Here is an 18097-nt window from a genome sequence, read left to right as displayed (position 1 = left end):
GTTGGTGTTAGAAAGAAAAGGAAAAATAAAATAAAATAAAATAAAACTCTTGCTACCTAATAAGACAGTTGTTAAAATTAAACAAAATGATCCATGTCAAGGTGTTCCACGGAATGAGGGATTAGTTTTCATGTTTGGCTGATCATTAAGGTTAATTCATGAAAGGGTGACTGAAGCCACCACCTTCACATTGGCTCCTAACACCTGGAACACAATGTGCTCCTTTGACCTTCTTGCCCCTACACCCGAGGCCCAGATTCCCTGCCATATTTGCTGGGGAAACTGGCAGACTCTCCCATCTGTGGTAGTACATCAGAGTTAAACTGTTCAAGGTTAATAAAGAGCACTTCAAGGGCAAGGAATCAGCATTTTTTCCCCTTCAAAATTCAGACAAGACAGGATAGGACAGAATGGAATGAAGGAGTGGGTCAAACTGCAGGGGGATGGTGAGGAAATGAAGAGCAACAGTCTAGACAAAGAGCTCCAGGCGGTGGGGTGTGCAGGAGTTCTCATCCGAGACACTCCCCTGGCTCAGGATCCAAAAGCAGGAGAGGGGCCGGCTCACTGTGTCAGAGTGGGAGAGAGTGGAATGGCCAGCCACCTGAGACAGGAGGCAGCAAGCAGGAAACACACTCCATTCTTCTGTACGCACCGGCCACCACAGCTCAGCAACTGTTTCCTGTTTCCCAAGAACCTCCTGGAGAAGACAGACATCTGGAGACAGAGAGCCCTCCACAGTGTTATGGACTGAACTGCGTCCCTCCCTTCCAGACTGGTGAAGCCCTAGGCCCCAATGTGACCGAACTTGGACACAGGGTATTTAATAAGGAGATAACTGGGGTTACCCGAGGTCTGATAGGAAGAGAGAACAGATCCATCTCCCCCCCCACCCCACTGCACACAGGAAAAGCCCTGTAAGGAGGACACCATGAGAAGATGGCAGACCACACCACACAGGCAGAGGCCTTGATAGAAACCAGCCCTCAGGGCACCTTGATTTTGGATTTTTAGCCTCCAAACTGTCAGAAAACAAATTTCTGTTGTTTAAGGCCCCCCCTCCCCGCCCCTGTGGAACTTTATGATGACAACCCAAGCAGACTGACACAACAGAATCAGGATGAAATGGGAAATAACACAGCAGGCATTGCTGCAGATCCCTGCCCAGCACATTCCTCTCTCATCATACAGTAGGCACGAGAATTCATACCCTATTTGAATCAAATGATGATATGTCAAGATCATTGTATTGTCTTGAGCAACTAATAAAAAATAAAAAGTTGGAAAGAAAAAGAAAGGGCTGAAGATTAAACAGTACCATATAAAGCACACCTTTCATTTTGAAAAATCATTGAAGATTTTGTTGGATCCTATACAAGTTTTTGAACTCAAAATAGACCAACTCCTTCCATATAATGGAACATTATGTGGCCATAAAAAGGAACAAAACTGATACTCATTACAACACGGATGAACCTTAAACACATGCAAAATTAAAGCAGACAGAAAAGGCCACATATCATCTGGTTCCATTTATATAAAACATCCAGATCAGGCAAACCGTAGGTACAAAAAGGTAGACTAGCAAATTACCTTTTTGTACCTATTGCAAGGAAGAGAGAAATGGGGAGTTACTGCTCTGCATATGGATATTCTTTCTGGGATGACAGAAATGTCTTGGAACTAGATAGTGGTGACAGTTGCACAACACTGTCAATATACTAAAAGCCACTGGATTGTACATTTTAAAGGGTGAATTTTATGGTGTGTGAATTACATCTCAATAAAGCTGTTATAAATAAACAAAAAAATCCAGCTCCATCCCACTTCTGAGGACATTTAAGTAACAAAGGTGAAGCATACATGGAAAAGGCGGCATATCTGGAGCATTTAGCTCTAGAATTTTGCTGTAATCCTGATTTTTCCAGCTGAAGCAGGAAACTCTCCCTGAAGTTTATGGAGAAGACCCCAAACAAATCTTCAATAAGATCAAGACAGCTGGGCCCAGGACTACTGGATTTCATACCCTACAGAAGCTTAGGGACAAGGAAGGGAAGAGAGGTGTCCCTAAGGCTCGGCCGACTTCTGGTAACCACTGCAGCCATGCTTAGCCTTGGATCATCTCCTATAGCATAAGGTCTAGCCCTCCCCCCCCCCACACACACATGACTGGCATCCATATAGTTTATCTCTTCTTTACTAAGTGATCAGTTTATATCCTGGAGGGATTAAAGAAAGAGAGACTGAGGAACTGGCCCCACAGGAGAGTAGAGGGCCATTAATATGCCAGGCAAAAGATGAGAATGTGCTAAACAGAAGAAGAAATAACAGTATGTTCAAGGATAGATTTCAATCCAGAAATTTATTGAGACATCCATGAAATGACTTCAACCAAAATAGAAAACTGTTTCAAGCATGATCAGCGCCACCTCTTGGACTGTTCCTATAGAAATAAAAATGAAACAACTCTTAAAACTTCTGGCATTGCTCTCCTGGGTCCATTTCCAATCCTGCCCTCTTCCCTGGGGTGGTCCAGAAGTTATTTGTGGACCTGAAGGGTGGCAAGATTTAGCAAATAAAAACACAGGATGCTTAGTTGAGTTTAAATTCTAGAAAGAATGGAGAATTCTCAGTGTAATCAAAATTTGGGGAACATGCTTCTATTAAATATCTTTATTATCTGAAATTTAGATTTAACTGGGTATACTGTGTTTATCTCAAAATCTTTATGAAGTGCCTGCGTAGGTGGCCCAACCAACTAGGCAAAGTGAATCCAGGCTGATCTGGGCCATTCCCTCCCTCCCCAGGAGTGAAAGCCAATGGAAGGTTCCTGGCTCCTCTGCAGTCCCTAGAGGCCATCACCATACATTCTGACACCTTCCTGCTGCCACTTCAGAAAGCTCAGACATGGCGCTGTTAATCAATCTTGAGTAAGAAGACTTGGCCACTAGGAGGAAACAACCAGGAAAAAGAGAGAACACAGACAAGAAAGCTATGTTTACTTCTGTGGCTAAAGTGGGGGCTCCTAACCTAGATTTGATGCAGGTGTAAATGGAGGAAAGACCCTGGATTCAAAGAAGAGCCAGGTGTGATAAGACCATAAAACGGTTCTCCTGACAACCCTGCTACAGTTAACAGAGAGTTTTAAAATATGTGTGTTAAGCAGATGATCATGGGACTGCAGAGCCTGCTGTTATCTCTGAATATTATTTTTTTATGGAGCTCATTTTTAATATTGGCGCTTTTAGGATGAATGTAAATAAACCTGATCATGCAATAAATTCAGTGTGCTCTTTTATTTTGCAGATTTAGACTAAAACACCATAAATCTCTTCTTGGAAGCAGCATCTTTCAAGATAACAGAGGCGGTACTTGGATTTTGATACCCACTAAAAAACTGTAAATAAGCAACTGACTTCAGAGACCTCCCCCAGTACCTGTGCTCAAGAGGACGGGCAAGGTACTCAGCAGCAGATGGAATCCGTCCTGTGGGGTTTTTCTCTTTGCCCTCCTATCAAAGGGATCGTTCTGGTGTGCAACAACAATCCCAGGGGAAAGGGTTCCTTGTTTGTAAGAAAGGATAGTGAACATGATCACTTTACACATTTACACACAGCAAGATCAAACCCTTCTACGAAGAAATAACCATCTACTCTAGTTCTCCCCCAAAGATTCCACTTACGTTGATTTTGAAGAACAACAATTTGGAAGGTACATAAAATCTGGTCACCACTCTATTCCAGAAGCCCATTTGGAACCTGACCTCAGCATATATTGTATACCCTGTGTATATGTGCTCGATGAGAAGTATATGCCTATATATTAATATAAATACATATAAAGCTAACTTTCAGTGTTCAGAAAACAAAAGCTATCCCCATATAACAGCCAAATTCTGACATAACTCAATTTGGACACCTCATCTGGTGTGCACTGCACTCATTCCTAGTGTAAACCCCACCGCGCCGGGCAATGATATACTGTAATGTCACATCGCAATCTGGATTTACTATAAAGGGCCGCTGACGAGCTTCAGAGCAGTAAACATTGCAGCGAGGTGTATTTCACACTGAGCTGGTTTTTATGAAGAACACTTCACCGCCCAGGCACGGCACCTGGATGATGAATGGTGAAAGATGCATGACAAGCTTCATCATTGTTTGTAAATCTTAACTGTTCCTGCTCACTAACTCTGGAGGCAATTTTCAAAGACAGCGGCCGACAGAAGGACAGCACAGCTTTCCTGAAGGTTATTCAAGTTGTACTTGGCCTGGCCGGGCCTCTGAAGAGCTAAGCAGGGAAAATAAACTCCTGAGTTACTCCACACTGTGCCCGAGAAAAAGCACAGAGGACTGAAGTCAGATTCAAAGGAAAAAACCTATGGGTGATGATGCTAGAGGCTCTAACCAAGTGACCAAGTCATACCCTAGGAGGACACCTGTGTGGACATTGCCTTGCCAGGATTTTTAAGTACAATGGTCACCGAATGAGTAAGGATGCAGATAGACTTTGGATGTGTGCTTGGCTCTGTGCACCAAACTGGGAGCTTTCAAAGAACAAGTCAAAGAAGTGAAGAGCAAAGTCCTGATAAGCCACTGATGGACTAGGGGGACAGTAAGTTAATATCTTTCTCCAAAACTACGAGGGGGAAATGGGCAGGTCCTTTATTCTCACTAATTTAAAAATAAATTAACAAGGAGTGTTTGTGACTATGATCAGCTTATGACCACAAAAAAAACCCCAAAAGAAAAACAGTAATTATTTTAAAAGTACCTGGTGGTGTTCCCATTTGTGCATATAATTTCAAAGCTTATAACTAGTTATTTAATCTTACACCCGCCCTTGTCAAATATGAACATTTGCACCTGACTTGTTCCTTTTAAATAAAAACAAAGTCCAAATATAACCACAAAACTAAGGGTGACTTCACTGTGCTCTCTTCATAAAGATGTAAAGAGAAATGCCACACCTGATGCGTCGGTGGGTTTTGGCTGCTTTGGAGCTTTTTGCTGACACCAGCACACTAGAGAAAGATGCCCCCACACCTCCCTGTATGAGGCCTCTGCAAAGGGACCAGGCTTTGGCATTTTCCCACTAGGAGAAAAAAGTGCTACTGCAGCATGTTTTTAATCCCAGCAGACAGGACATTTCCAAGTGCACTATTGACCTCCAATCACAGCCAAATTTCCTTGAAAATAGTTCAAACACCAAAACCTCAGACCTTAGGCCAGTGAGGCTTAACAAATGACATCACCACCAGGCCTCAGTTCCTCTACATGGAAAGGACTGCCCTCTCTTTCCGACCTTCCAGCCATCGTCTCTCTGCCTTAGTATCCTCATCTGTAAAATGGGGATAATAATGTAAGGATTAGGTAAGTCATATCCATAAAGTGCCCAGGGCACTGACTTATAGTTATTGAAGAACTACCCAAGTGTTTGTAAGGGAAGGAAGAGTAAAGGAAGGGAACAGAGAGAAAACAAAGCAGAAAGAACACCCAGCAAAAGTGACTGGGAGTCCTGAGTTCATATCATGAGCTGGCTTTTCCTCTGAAACACTACCAACAAGGTCTGGAGGGAGTCCCAGCACTCTGCCTGCATCTCTGTCGAGTGTGCACATTGATGAAACCCTCCAGACCTTCTTGCAGGGCTGCATTCTTAATCTAAAACCAGTCACATGTAAAGAACTAAGTCCTTAAAATTTGAATTTTCCAAAAAGAAGATTCTATAGGATACAAATCCAGGGTGTTTGAGGTCTAGCAGTTACACCCATGTAGATTCATAACTTTCAGATCAGCAAGGAATGAGCAAAACACATCCAAAAGTTGGTTTCTTATTCTTCCAAGAGGCCAGGAACCACCCTAGGAGCTCTCTAAGAATACAGCACAATGCTAGGCTCCTGGATAATTCCGAGCCAACCTTGTGTGTGTGAGAACACACCCTGGTAATTCTTGCTACCATGCCACAAGGCTTTCCTTATGTGAGTGAGCCTGATCTCCCCATGGGGGCGGGGGTCTGTCTCTACATGACAGCCTGTGGTGGTCTGCTCAAATGGAATTTTACACACAGGACGTGTCAGGGGCCCATCAGGTTTTAATCTTGCTGTTTGCCTTATAGGGTGCTCTTTTCATGGAAAAACAAAAAGGTTTGAAAAAGACAACTCTATTTGTGTTCCCCAAACAGCAAGTTGTCAAGCTTCTCCTGGACCTGCTGGTGCCCCCATATATCCCTCCTCTCTGGTGGTTTTTCTTTGTATTCCATATTTAGCAAATGTATGATATAATAAAAACAAATCCTCAAAGGTGACATTTCTAAATGTTGATAATAAATACGCTTAAAATTAGTACACTTCATTTTCCTCATTCAGCACAGCATGATGTCTAAATAAGTTCTAGAATCATCCCCCACACACACACACACACAGTACCTCAGGGCTCCAGATAAGCTAAAACTAAATCCTCTTTAATGACTACAGTCACTTTCATTTGTAGAGCCCACTGCCAGGCACCTGCCAAGTAGAAAAGTATGTAAGTGACACTCTTCACATGAGAACAGAACTGTTGCCATGCTTTTACCCAATTCTTTAGGTGACCCATATATAAAATAGATAATGTTATTATTTTTTCAACTTTCTGAAAGGGGAACTGGAGCTCTGATATATTAACTGAGCATCTCTCTGTCAGGCTAAGAGTTGGGTATCTGAGCCAGACCCCCCCCCCATTTCCTCCATTGTGCTGGCCTACACGGGTCCTTGCCAATGAATGCTCCACTTAACTCTGTGCAAAGCTAAAGCTAAAGGTCACATAAGGAAAATAGGTTTACCAGCACAGTGCTCTTTTCTTTGAAATTTAGCAAATGATAAGTCATTTCCTAAACTGCCAAGTTTGAATTAAACTCAACATTTTCTAAATGTTGCATAAAATGCACTCAGCTTTCCTTAAAGCAGGGAGACAAGGGTCAATGTTTCTCCTCCAGGCTTGCCACACAACTCAGGGTACAACACACACAGAAGCCACCTCAGATTCCTTAGCTCCTGTCCTTCCTGAGTCTGATTCTAAATGTTCCAGAACATTCTTCTCCCTTATGGGAAGAACTGCCGGAAGCAACAACCCAATGCTGCCAGAAGGAGCAAAAGGCCTGATCACACCTGCCATCTCTTACTGTGTTACCACTCAATTCAGAATGTCATCTCACTCACATAAAAGGTGGCTCTGGCCTCTTGGATGGCAAGCAAGGAGATCTAAGGGTGCTTCCAACTAGCAGCACGGCCTCGATTCTCACTGCAACTGGGAAGTTCTGCCAGGTGACCTTTTCCCAAAAGCTTAGCTCCAAAGTGCAACTTTAGGCAAGTCCATTTGCTGGGGTGACAACTTAGCCATATTACATGTACTTACTATGGGGGAAGAGCACATTAGCTGAATCAGACACATCTACACTGCCCTACAAAACCACTAATGCTGAATGAATTAAAAAAGCCCCATTTGGAAGCACAGAAGACTCTCTGCATTGTGCTCTGATGTCACTGAAGGAACACGAGGTCTTCGATCTGAGAGGCCCTTCCACTGACCTGGATTTCTGACCTTTGGGCAGAGGCAGATGCCCTGTACCTCATCTGACACCCTCTGCATGTTAAGTAACATGTGAAAACCTCCAGATACAAGCACCGCCTCAAGCGTCTGACTCTTTCTCCTGGAAAGAACACAGGTTCAACGCGAAGGAAGGGTAAGTGTGTGGGAGCCTACCTCTGTGTCTGAGGCAGGAGAAGCCCAAAAGAAACAGGAGGCACCATTGCTCCTATTTAAAATGAGATTCCAAAATAGGCAAGACCTAAGATGTTCACTTTCACCATGTTAAGCCTAAACTACGTTGCAGGTGTCAACGTCATCCAGCCATGTTCCCCAGGACTTACACTCAAGAGCCAAAAAAGGCGCCTATTTACAGATAGGAACTGTTACCCACTTGTAGACACGTGCATACCTATTAAAAAGAGGTGCTCCAATGTCACTAGATGAAGAGGCAACATTTCCAGAATGTTCCCCCTACTGCCCCCTGAACAGTGTCTGTCTGTTACTAGGAAGTGGTCACACTATCACATGAGTCAGTCCTCCACTTACATCCTTCTGTAGGGAAGGACCTATGGTTTGTTTTGTATTAATTTTTTTTCAGTTTCTAATCTCCCTAGTGTGATACTTTTAAAATAAGTTGATATAAATGAAGTACTAGAGCCATTAATTGAAAAAAAAATGGAAGACAGGTATTGGCAGGGATATGGGGAATGGAAACCCTCATACATTAAGGTTGGCATGTAAAATGGTAAAGTCCAGTGGAAAAGAGTTGGTGTTCCTCTATAAAATTAAACAAAGAACTTGTATGTGATCCAGCAACTCCATTTAACTTTAGTCTGGTCCTTGGGAGTGCCCTTGAAGGAGAATGTAGGATCTTAGCCTTTTCCTTTCTTTTTGCTTCCTGGCTAATTAAGTGAGTGGTTTTGCTCCACCACACACTCCCATCCCTGCCATCTGGCATCTCCATCAAAGACCTAAAGCAATGGTGCCACATCTCAGGGACTAAAACTTCCAAAACCATGAGCAAGAATAAACCTTTTCTCTACAGGTTAATCATCTCAGGCATTTTGTTATAGTGATAAAAAGCTGACTAACATACACTCCTTGGTGTATGTCTAGAAGAACAGAATACAGATAGTCCAACAAAGATGTGTACTGCATACTTGTGCTATTTATAACAGCCAAACGATGGAAAGAACTCAAATGTCCATTAACTAATAAACAAATGAGATCTATCCATATCATAGAATATTAGCCATAAAAAGGAATGTAGTATGAAAACATTAGGCTTAGAGAAAGAAGTCAAACACAAAGGCCACATACCACTTCTCTGGTATGTAGTTCCTAATCCACAAGGGAGGATGGGGAGGGGAAAAATAGAAGTCCACTGGATTAGATAAAGGGGAATGAAAAAAAGGAAAAGAGGAAGGGAATAGGAAGGATAGCAGAATGAATCAGGCATAACTTTCCTATTCTTGTATTTGAATACATGACCAGGGTAACTCTGCATCATGTACAACCATAAGAGTTAGAGTCTAATCAGAATAAGTTATACTCCATGTATGTATAATATACCAGAATACATTCTACTGTCATGCATATCTTAAAAGAACAAATACAAGAAAAAAAGCCACATACTAGATAATTCCATTTACATGAAATCCAGAATAGCTAAATCTAGATAGGAAGCATTTTAGAGGAGGCTGGGATGTGGCTCAGTGGTAGAGTGATTGTCCAGAAAGCAGATTAGTGGTTCCCAGGGGCTTCAGGAAAGGAGAATAACTGCCTCATGGGTACAAGGCCTCCTCCTAGGGTGGATGAGAGACTTGTAACTGGACAGAAGTGATAGTTGCCCAACACTGTGAATATACCAAATGGCACTGAACTGTGTACTTTAAAATGTTTAATGATGATTCTGTGTTAGGTGTATTTTACCTCAATAAAAAAAATGAAAGGCAAAAAAATACAAGCCACAGTTTTTTATTAGGCTCACTGGATATAAACTTGCTTCATCAAACTGCTATGAAATTTCCATTTATTTTCAATTCCTTTACTCATCTCTTCTCTGGGACCATTAACAATGCACCAGCAAGACCCACCACTGCCCTGTGTCCCATCCTGTCTTGCCTATTCAGGGACACTGCTAGAGCAATTGTGTCCCCACACATCAGCTGTATCAGCAAGTTTTCCCCTCAACTGCATCACTCTTATCAACACACACACACACACACACGCCTATCAATCTCCTCTCCCCTCTAGTGACTGCCCATCTCACCACTTCCCTTATGGGGAAACTCCCTGAAGAGCTGTCTATACTCACTGCCCCGTTCTTCTGTCCCATGCACTACTAATATACAATCAGGCTTTGGTCCCCACCTCCCCACAAAAGCAACCACTTAGTGAGGTCATCCATCATTTGCACCTGGCAACAGCCAATAGTCAATTCCAGTGCTCGTCTCCCTTGACCTGTCAGTCTGTTTGGCTCTGCTCATTGAAACACTGTCTTCACCTGGCTTGCAGACACCACTCCCCTGCAATTTCTTGCTTCCTCATTGGGTGCTCCTCAATGCCCTCTCCATTGCTGGTGCTCCCCATCCATCAGAACACTAAACACAGGAGGGCTCCAGATTCAGCCTTGGTTCTTTACTTTCCATTTACATCTGTTTCTCTAGGTGATGGATCACACTAACATCAATGCATCGTCGAATTCTCAAAATTTTCATTTCTAGCAGGATATTCCTCTCAATATCCAGCTCCCACCTAACAATCTACCTGGGTGCCTCATGAATACTCCAAATCTAATATGTGCAAATTAATCTCCTAGGATCTGGGAACATAGCTGAGTAGCAGAGTGTTTGTTTAGCATGTGTAAGGCCCTGGGTTCAATTTACAACACTGCAGAAAAAAAAAAATCTTCTAATTCCCACCAACCTCTTTTTCCCCATGGTCTTTTACCTTGGAGACTTCAATCTTGTACTTGATCAGGTCAAAAACATGAAGTCGTCCTCCACTTCCTTTCCTTCTGTTGTATCCCAATCCCATCTGCAAATTTTGTCAGTTCTGTCTTCTAAGCATATCCAGAATTCAACCACTTGTCATCATCACCTTGCTCCCATGCTAAGCCAAGATCATCTTTTGCTAGAGTGACTGCAACAGCCTTCTAACTGGTCTCCCTGTTTCTACCTTTGCATCCCTATGGTCCACTCTTAAACAGTAGTCAGGGCCATCTCTAAAAACCACAAGCAGGACATGACAACATCTGCTAAAAATCCTATAATTGCTTCTCATCTCACTTAGTTTCAGTGGCTTCTACAGGACCCAGCCCACATCTCTCTGATCCAACCATTGACACTTTCCAGGATATGGAAAAGAGAGGGAATGGTGCAAACTTTGTTTATTTAAAAATAAAAATGTGAAGAGGGAAAAGGAAAACTTCTCCTGTGAATCTTTCCCCCTTAACATTCTATTTTCATGTTACCAATTTCAGCAAAATCAGAGGAAAACACTGTAGTCAGATTCATTTATTCAGATGCTGAAGAGAAGGTAAGCTTACATTTACCTTTAAAAAAAAAAACTGAAGAAACATGGATTTAAGAGACACATTTATACTCAAATAGGATTTTAAAGAAAACATTATCTATTTAAAAAAAAGTTCTTCAAATCATTTAGAAGTCCCCCTTAAAATAATTGATTTACTTCTTTGAAATTATAACTTATTTGTTAAAGCAAACCAAAGGAACTTAAATTAACATTGGTAGGACTGCTAAAAGGCACTGGTAAATTAGCCAGCCTTCCTGAATTTCTCATAAGTAAGTATAATGATGTCCCTCATCCCACCCACTGCGTCCCACTCCATCCCTCCCCACCTCAGCCCCACTTAACAAAGAGCCTAACTTGCCCCCAAAGTTCTCTCCGCTCTGTCAATGCTGAAGATGAAATAGGATCCCATGTCCCTAAAGATGGTCTATTGGGCATTCTTGTCCCCAAACACAAATTTCCCTTTCCATTCCCATCTGCTCTGTTCAAATGCCATGCACTGCACCCAAAGACAGCACATCTTTAGAAGTTATAAAGCCACATTTCTTTCAAAAATTAGCTGGGACTTGATTTCCTATTAATTCATATTCTCTTTATCCATAGTAATTCCAAAGTAAATATTTACTGAGATTTCACTGTAGCTCTTCCTGGCTAATCCACTCATTTCCACAGCTCAAGCTCCAGATGAACTGCAATGGAGTCAGAGGGTCCCAAGCAGTCAAACCTGGGGCCTTCTCACACCCATGGGTTCAATTCTATATGTCCTTGGAAAAGCCGCAAGAAATTCCAGTAGTTTTCCCCTCTGAGCACTGCTATGCTGGCCTCACTTTCCTGGACTGTAACCTCTTTCCTCCTGGTCACTTCTTTTTCTGCCATAAATTCCCATGCCTACTGCTCTTCTCCGAGTTCCTTCTTCTCTGCTCTAATAAATTGCCTCTTATATTTTTGTCTTACTGCCCTGCTCTGAATTTACACCTTTGTCTCCAGAATGCCAGTGCTTCTAAATATACTCCATTATTCCTGGAGTAAGAAGCTCAAGCAATTTCTTCCTACAAGTGGGTTTCAGTTTTAATTTTCTATCTGGACAAACGTTTCTTTAACTGCTTCAAACCCAAATTGCTCACTGGCTCCATCAGACAAGCAATGCAGTAGGCTTCTGAACTTTTTATGTCTGGGTTCCTTACAGAGAAAGCTCACTCAAAAATGTGTCAGTCACTCATTCATTTGCTCAACCAATAAGCAGCAAACAAGTCATCATAGCAAGTAAAAAGGCATATGAGATGAGTCCTCTGTCTTCAAGTAGCTTATGATCCAGATTTTATACAGAATCCAAGGCAGCATGCAAGAAGGACCATAGAGCATAGAGCACACAAAATGAATGTTTATGAAGTAGAGGTATGCTTGCCCACTCCCCAAATAATGATTATTAATAAAAATGAAACTGTAATCGGCAATGTATACTTCAGTCTCTACAGTTCAAATTAGCTCCCCTGACTTACGTATTCTATAATAATAGAAGCCACCATTTTAAAAATATTTTATTTATTATTTAACATCTTTAGCTTGACATAACTTTTATACAATATTTATACATAAGGTAGGCAGCTGGGCATGGAAGCCAATATTTTATTTTAATATAGCAAATAAAGCATAACTTGCCCAGCTTTTTAAGATTTTATTGTTCTGATTTTTAAAATCAAGGCATGTTTCTGATTCTCAAAAAGTCTGCTCTGCAAACAAATATGATCTCCATAGTCAAGTTATTTGGAAACCAAACTTCTCCTTTTATTTATTATAGAGTAGGCGTTGACAAATCAGTGTCTCTTCCAATCACTCACTAAGGCCCTGATTTCCACTTACTGCCTCGACTGTGTTTGCTTCTCAATTTTCTAAATCAAAAGATGATGCATAAATATAAAGGACTTAAAAACAGCATCTGGAAACAGCAGCCATAAAAGACCTGCCTATCATCACAGCATAAATGTTGGGGAGAAGGTTAAAAGTGAAGTTGAGGAATTGTGTACTTCAAAGTGCTTTGGTTCATTAAACAGTCATTTTTTATTTTAAAGCCATTATATCAGAGTTATTTGCATTGCTACTGCATAAACTCTGAGATTGACTGTATTAAAAAATGTTTTATTATGTTATTTTATTTTCCCCCCAAAAGATGAATACACCTTCACATTTTAAAATGAAAATCTTTGGGAAACTAGTATTCAGTATTCAGAAATTCACTTCAGGAAAAAATCCTGAGACTTGAACCACATTTAAAGTATCCCTGTGTACCCTCAGTGGTACAGCACTTGCCTAGAAGGGACAAGGCCCCGAGTTTGATCCCCAGCACTGCCACCACCAACAAGAGTGACCCTGTTGCACGCTGAGCCTGTAGAAAATACATTTTTAGCTTTTGAATAGAAGTTTCACATCTTACTGTTGTACTCAGAAAAAATTATCATATTAAAAAAATCAAGCAAAGCAAAAATCAATCCATTGCTAAATACTTTAAAGGATAGTTATCTCAGCTTCACACACAAGGAACTTCCCAACAGTTCCTAACAGATAACAGCCATCAAAGAGGTTAGGACACCCCATGTTGGCTGCACATCCTCTCCCCACCCCCAAAGCCAGCCTGAGAGCAGACACCTACCACTCGATTTGGCTTCCGAGTAGGAAGGGCCATCCTCAAAAGTGAAGATTTGGGACACACTCTGGCCCAGGTAGGAGGGAGGCCCATAGTAAGAATGCATCCTGTACTGGGAACTCACTGCATGGCGATTCTCCGAGTTTTTCATCTGCTTAAGAAAAAAGAAAGAACACAATAAGACCAAAGTTTCATTTTACAATTATTTAAAAAAAAAAAAAGAGGGGAGGAGTGTGGGTATGGGGGCAGGAAAGATCGTGGAACGAGATGGACATCATTACCCTAGTGTGCCTATGACTACACATATGGTGCGACACTACATCTTATACAGACAGAGAAATTAAAAGTTGTGCTGCAGTTGTGTACAATGAATCAAAATGCATTCTGCTGTCATATATACCTAATTAGGATAAATGAATAAATAAATATTTTTTTTAAAACTAGAACTGTGTACCCTCAAGGTGACTTTCCTATCTTTGGGTCCCCTCAAAAGCACCCCGAAAATTCCATGTGGGTTATATGATGCTCAGTTAACAAGTACTAAAAAGAACAGGGTGGTAGAGAGGGGAGAGCCATGCTCAGGAGCCAACACACCTACTGGGAGGCTACTGAGCTGCTTTGACCTTCTTCATGTTTCCTTCTGGGTAAAAATGGCACCTGGCCTTGGTTACCTTATACTATTCATATAAGGACGCCTTTTGAAGACTGTAAACAATAACATGGAAACCAAGCACAGGGGTAAGCTGTCCCCAGTGGGATGCCATGCTGGGTCCTGTCAGTCAGCGTCCATGCCCATCTCCTTCTATGCCGTTCCCTGTAGCAAAGGAGAAAGGTAAGGGATCTGGATTCAGAAGGGATCTGGATTTTGCTAGTGACCACAAAAGAGTGGGGATGGGAAGGCAGCAGGGAAGCACAAGCTACCCATCCAGGAGCGCTGGCAGCTGACACACAGGCCTGGCAGTCACACATTTTTCTGGAAACCAGATCCTGTCTTTGGGACTCTGGGTACCTTTTATGTAAAGAGAAGTTCTCCATTGCTTCCTGATCTCTTCCTTCAAATCTCAGGAGATGTGACCTAACTTCAGTTTTTCCAGTCCTTCTGATGACTGGAAAAATCCTTCTGATGATAGACAGGGCCCCAACTTCAGTTTTTCCAGTGCTTCTGATGATTGCAGAGGGGGCACTTATGCCAACATCTAGAATTGTTTCCTGCATGGAAGCTGGTACAGCTACTAAGCTGTCATGAAGATATGATCATGAGTTGAATAACTCATGATCATATCTTCATGACAAGAGCAGAGATGGATGATTTATATTGCCTTTAAAAATTAAATTTGGATGGTACTGCATTTACTTATTTATTTAGATGCTGGGGATCAACCCTAGGACCTTGTGGACCTTGTGGTAGAGCGCTCTACCACTGGTGTACACTCCTAGCCTGTAGATGACAGCCACTTTTAAATAACAGTCTTTCTAAGGAAATGTCTAAGGATAAACTAATCATGATCAGAATTAAGAACTAATTTCAAAAATGGTGTTTTTAAATCCACTGTATGTCAACTTAACACACCTGGCAGGTAAAATTAGTTTCTGGGCTTCCTGGAGATTTTCTATGAATATCTAAATTCTGATAACTTCTCAAGTCACCATGGTCTGAGTGCATTTTGAATACTATGGAATTGTTTGGTGGCAAGTTCCTGATTTCTGTATGATACTTTGAGATGATTGAAGGATTCATGTTTGATCTTCCCAGTTCAAATGCATGCTCTGAGGGGTGGATTCTCACCCCTTGGAGAAGTAGAAATGACTTCATTACAGGTATTTATTTCCTTTCAACTGAAGTTTCAATGAGCAAACTACTCTTCTTTTTGCTTTTCAAAATATATACAGTGGCATCTTTTCTAGGCCAATCATTCCATTTCCATTTTCTTCTGTCATATAAATCTTCACCAAATAGGAGGTCAAAGCAAGCTGTACTTGGAAAATAGCCCAAGGCCAAGAACTGCCTGCCACCCTAATGAGAGTGTCCAGGTCAGGAGGGCCCATCAGGGAGCTATGAAATCATTCAAGAGGGAGGACAATCAATGGTAGCAGTTTACTACACAAACTAGGTTCCCAATTAGATCAGTGCTCCCCAGCACTCCCTGAACCGGCATGGGGATCTGTTAAGTGCAGAGTCAGTGTGCTAGGTCTGGGTAGGGCCTGATTGCCTCACAAGCAATCCCAGAGAAGCGGATTCACTCTGATGACTAAGAGCTTGAAAAACCATACTTTCTCTCTTACTTAGGAGCCCAGAACCAATGTTCTAAAAATTCTTTAGCAAACTGCTTATAACCACCAAGTTTCCGATGGAAGTGGGATAGGATGAAAATTATGGCAAGTGGCATTTTTTTGCTTTTATTATTTTTCTTTTACCTGTAAAAGACCCCAAAGCATCAACAATTTTTTCAGGGCTCTTGCATCTTCCTGAAGTGTTGCAATGGTAATAAGAAACTCAAGCACATCTTAAAGAGCCATTTCTGTCTCCAGACTTCCATCAGGTCAGTTATGCAGTCTGAGCAATGAGCACCAAGTTAGCAACAAGGGACTAACAAAAGAGTACAGAACACCCTGGTATGAATAACAGGGCGTCCCCACTCTGGATAGGGAGCTAGTCTCATCTGAGTGCATGTCAGTCCTTCAAGGAAAATAATTTTCAGGTTTTTTATGTGTGTGTGTGGGGGGGTCGTTTTAGGTACTGGGGATGAAACTCAGAGGCACTCTATCACTGAGCTACAAGGCCATCCCTTTTGATTTTGAGACAGAGTCTTGCTGAATTGCCCAGGCTGACCTCAAATTTGTGTCTCTCCTGCCTCAGCCTCGAGAGTCACGAGGATTACAGGTTATGTGCCAGGGCAGGCCAGCTGCTTTTCAGTTTTCCCTCTGTAGAAGGAAAGGTCTCGAGCCTGCAAGGCCCTGCAAAATGCTCTATATTTTCCTTTTACTGTGAAAGTTTCTACTAATCTGTTTAAAATGTTTGAAAAATGTTCACTGTAAACCCAAATCAGGGGTCAGCAAACTTTTTGCTGTAAATGATCAAATAGTAAATATTTTAGGCTTTGCAAGTCCCCTGTAGGCAACTGGCAAATCAATTGGCTGTGTTCCAATAAAACTTCAGAAATATGTGCACTAGTTCTTAACCTTGAGTCTCACTACAAAAAGGGCTCTCCTTCACCCTGTACTGAGAGTCTGGGTTCTAACCCTAGAAAATCTGATTTAATTGGTCTGGGTGTGGCCTGGACCCTGGGTCGTTCCAAAGCTTCCCAAGTAATTAATTCTAAAATGTCATGAAGATTGAAAAGCAATACTCTAAAATTATCAACATATCTCTAAACATCTGAGAAGTATGAAATCACAATATTCCTCGTGTTACTTTAAAAATGCAAAAGGTCAATTGTGACAGTGCCAATCCCACTGTGTATATTATCTGAGAAGAAAGATAAATGATAGAGTTCTTTTTTAAAAAATAAAACCTGCTGGAAAATAAAAACAATTTCAAACGTATACATATGCTAATATCCCCATAATTCCCTTTCTATATTTTTAGAAAGCATCAAATTACAAGAATTATTTGAAACTAGGAATTGAGTTCTTCGTATTCATTCAATTTCCCCAACAAATCCAAAAGATCACTGAGCTACAGAAAACTTTCAGCAAAAGAAGAAAAGATACAAAGGGTCAGACTCCATTTGATGTCATTAAAATGTGAACTTACTGAGGTTATCAATCATTCAGCTCCATCCAACACAAAGAATAATCCACAAACAACACCCACATGACTACCCACACATAAAGAAGCATGGCCCTGTTTGTTTCTAAGTGCATGTATATCTCTGAAACATAAAGTTATATCTGAACTGCAATTCACCCAGAAAGCTCAGGAAAATGTACAGTAGGATACTATTTAAAACTTTAAATTGCTATCTGCTCCCTTCTAACTGAAAAAAAAAATCACAATTCTGCTACTTTTGGTTTAGACAAAATGGGTAAATAATGAAGACTTTGAAACCTGTTTTACCTTAAACCCATAATTCTCCATGGGGGGGGGGGACCTGGTCCCTGGGGAACTTCTGACTGTATGGAGACATTTTCTCACTCCCCTGCCCCATGTTTCCTATTGGTGCACTACAGTTGTACATAATGGTTGGATTTCATATTTGTAGTGCACACAACATCAACAATATAATTTGGATTGTCACAACTGGGGGGAGGGGAGTGCTCCTGGTATCTCTTGGCAAAGGCCAGGTGACATCTTCCCACAATGTGCAGGACAGTCCCCCACACGACAAAGTATCCAGCCCAACATTTTGGTAGTGCCAAG

At 41.5% G+C, this 18097-nt stretch overlaps 1 protein-coding gene across 1 annotated transcript in view; it reads right to left on the bottom strand.

Annotated features, from left to right (window-relative positions):
• Positions 1-18097, bottom strand: part of Dmrt1 (doublesex and mab-3 related transcription factor 1) — a 101469-nt gene that overhangs the window by 29038 nt on the left and 54334 nt on the right. The window contains exon 4 of the mRNA XM_026413070.2: positions 13744-13888. Coding sequence (XP_026268855.1) covers positions 13744-13888 — 145 coding nt within the window. The remainder of the gene's footprint in view (positions 1-13743; positions 13889-18097) is intronic.

Source organism: Urocitellus parryii, chromosome 4 (assembly GCF_045843805.1).
Source record: "Urocitellus parryii isolate mUroPar1 chromosome 4, mUroPar1.hap1, whole genome shotgun sequence".
NCBI lineage: Eukaryota > Metazoa > Chordata > Mammalia > Rodentia > Sciuridae > Urocitellus > Urocitellus parryii.
This window is presented reverse-complemented; position numbering and strand designations above follow the sequence as displayed.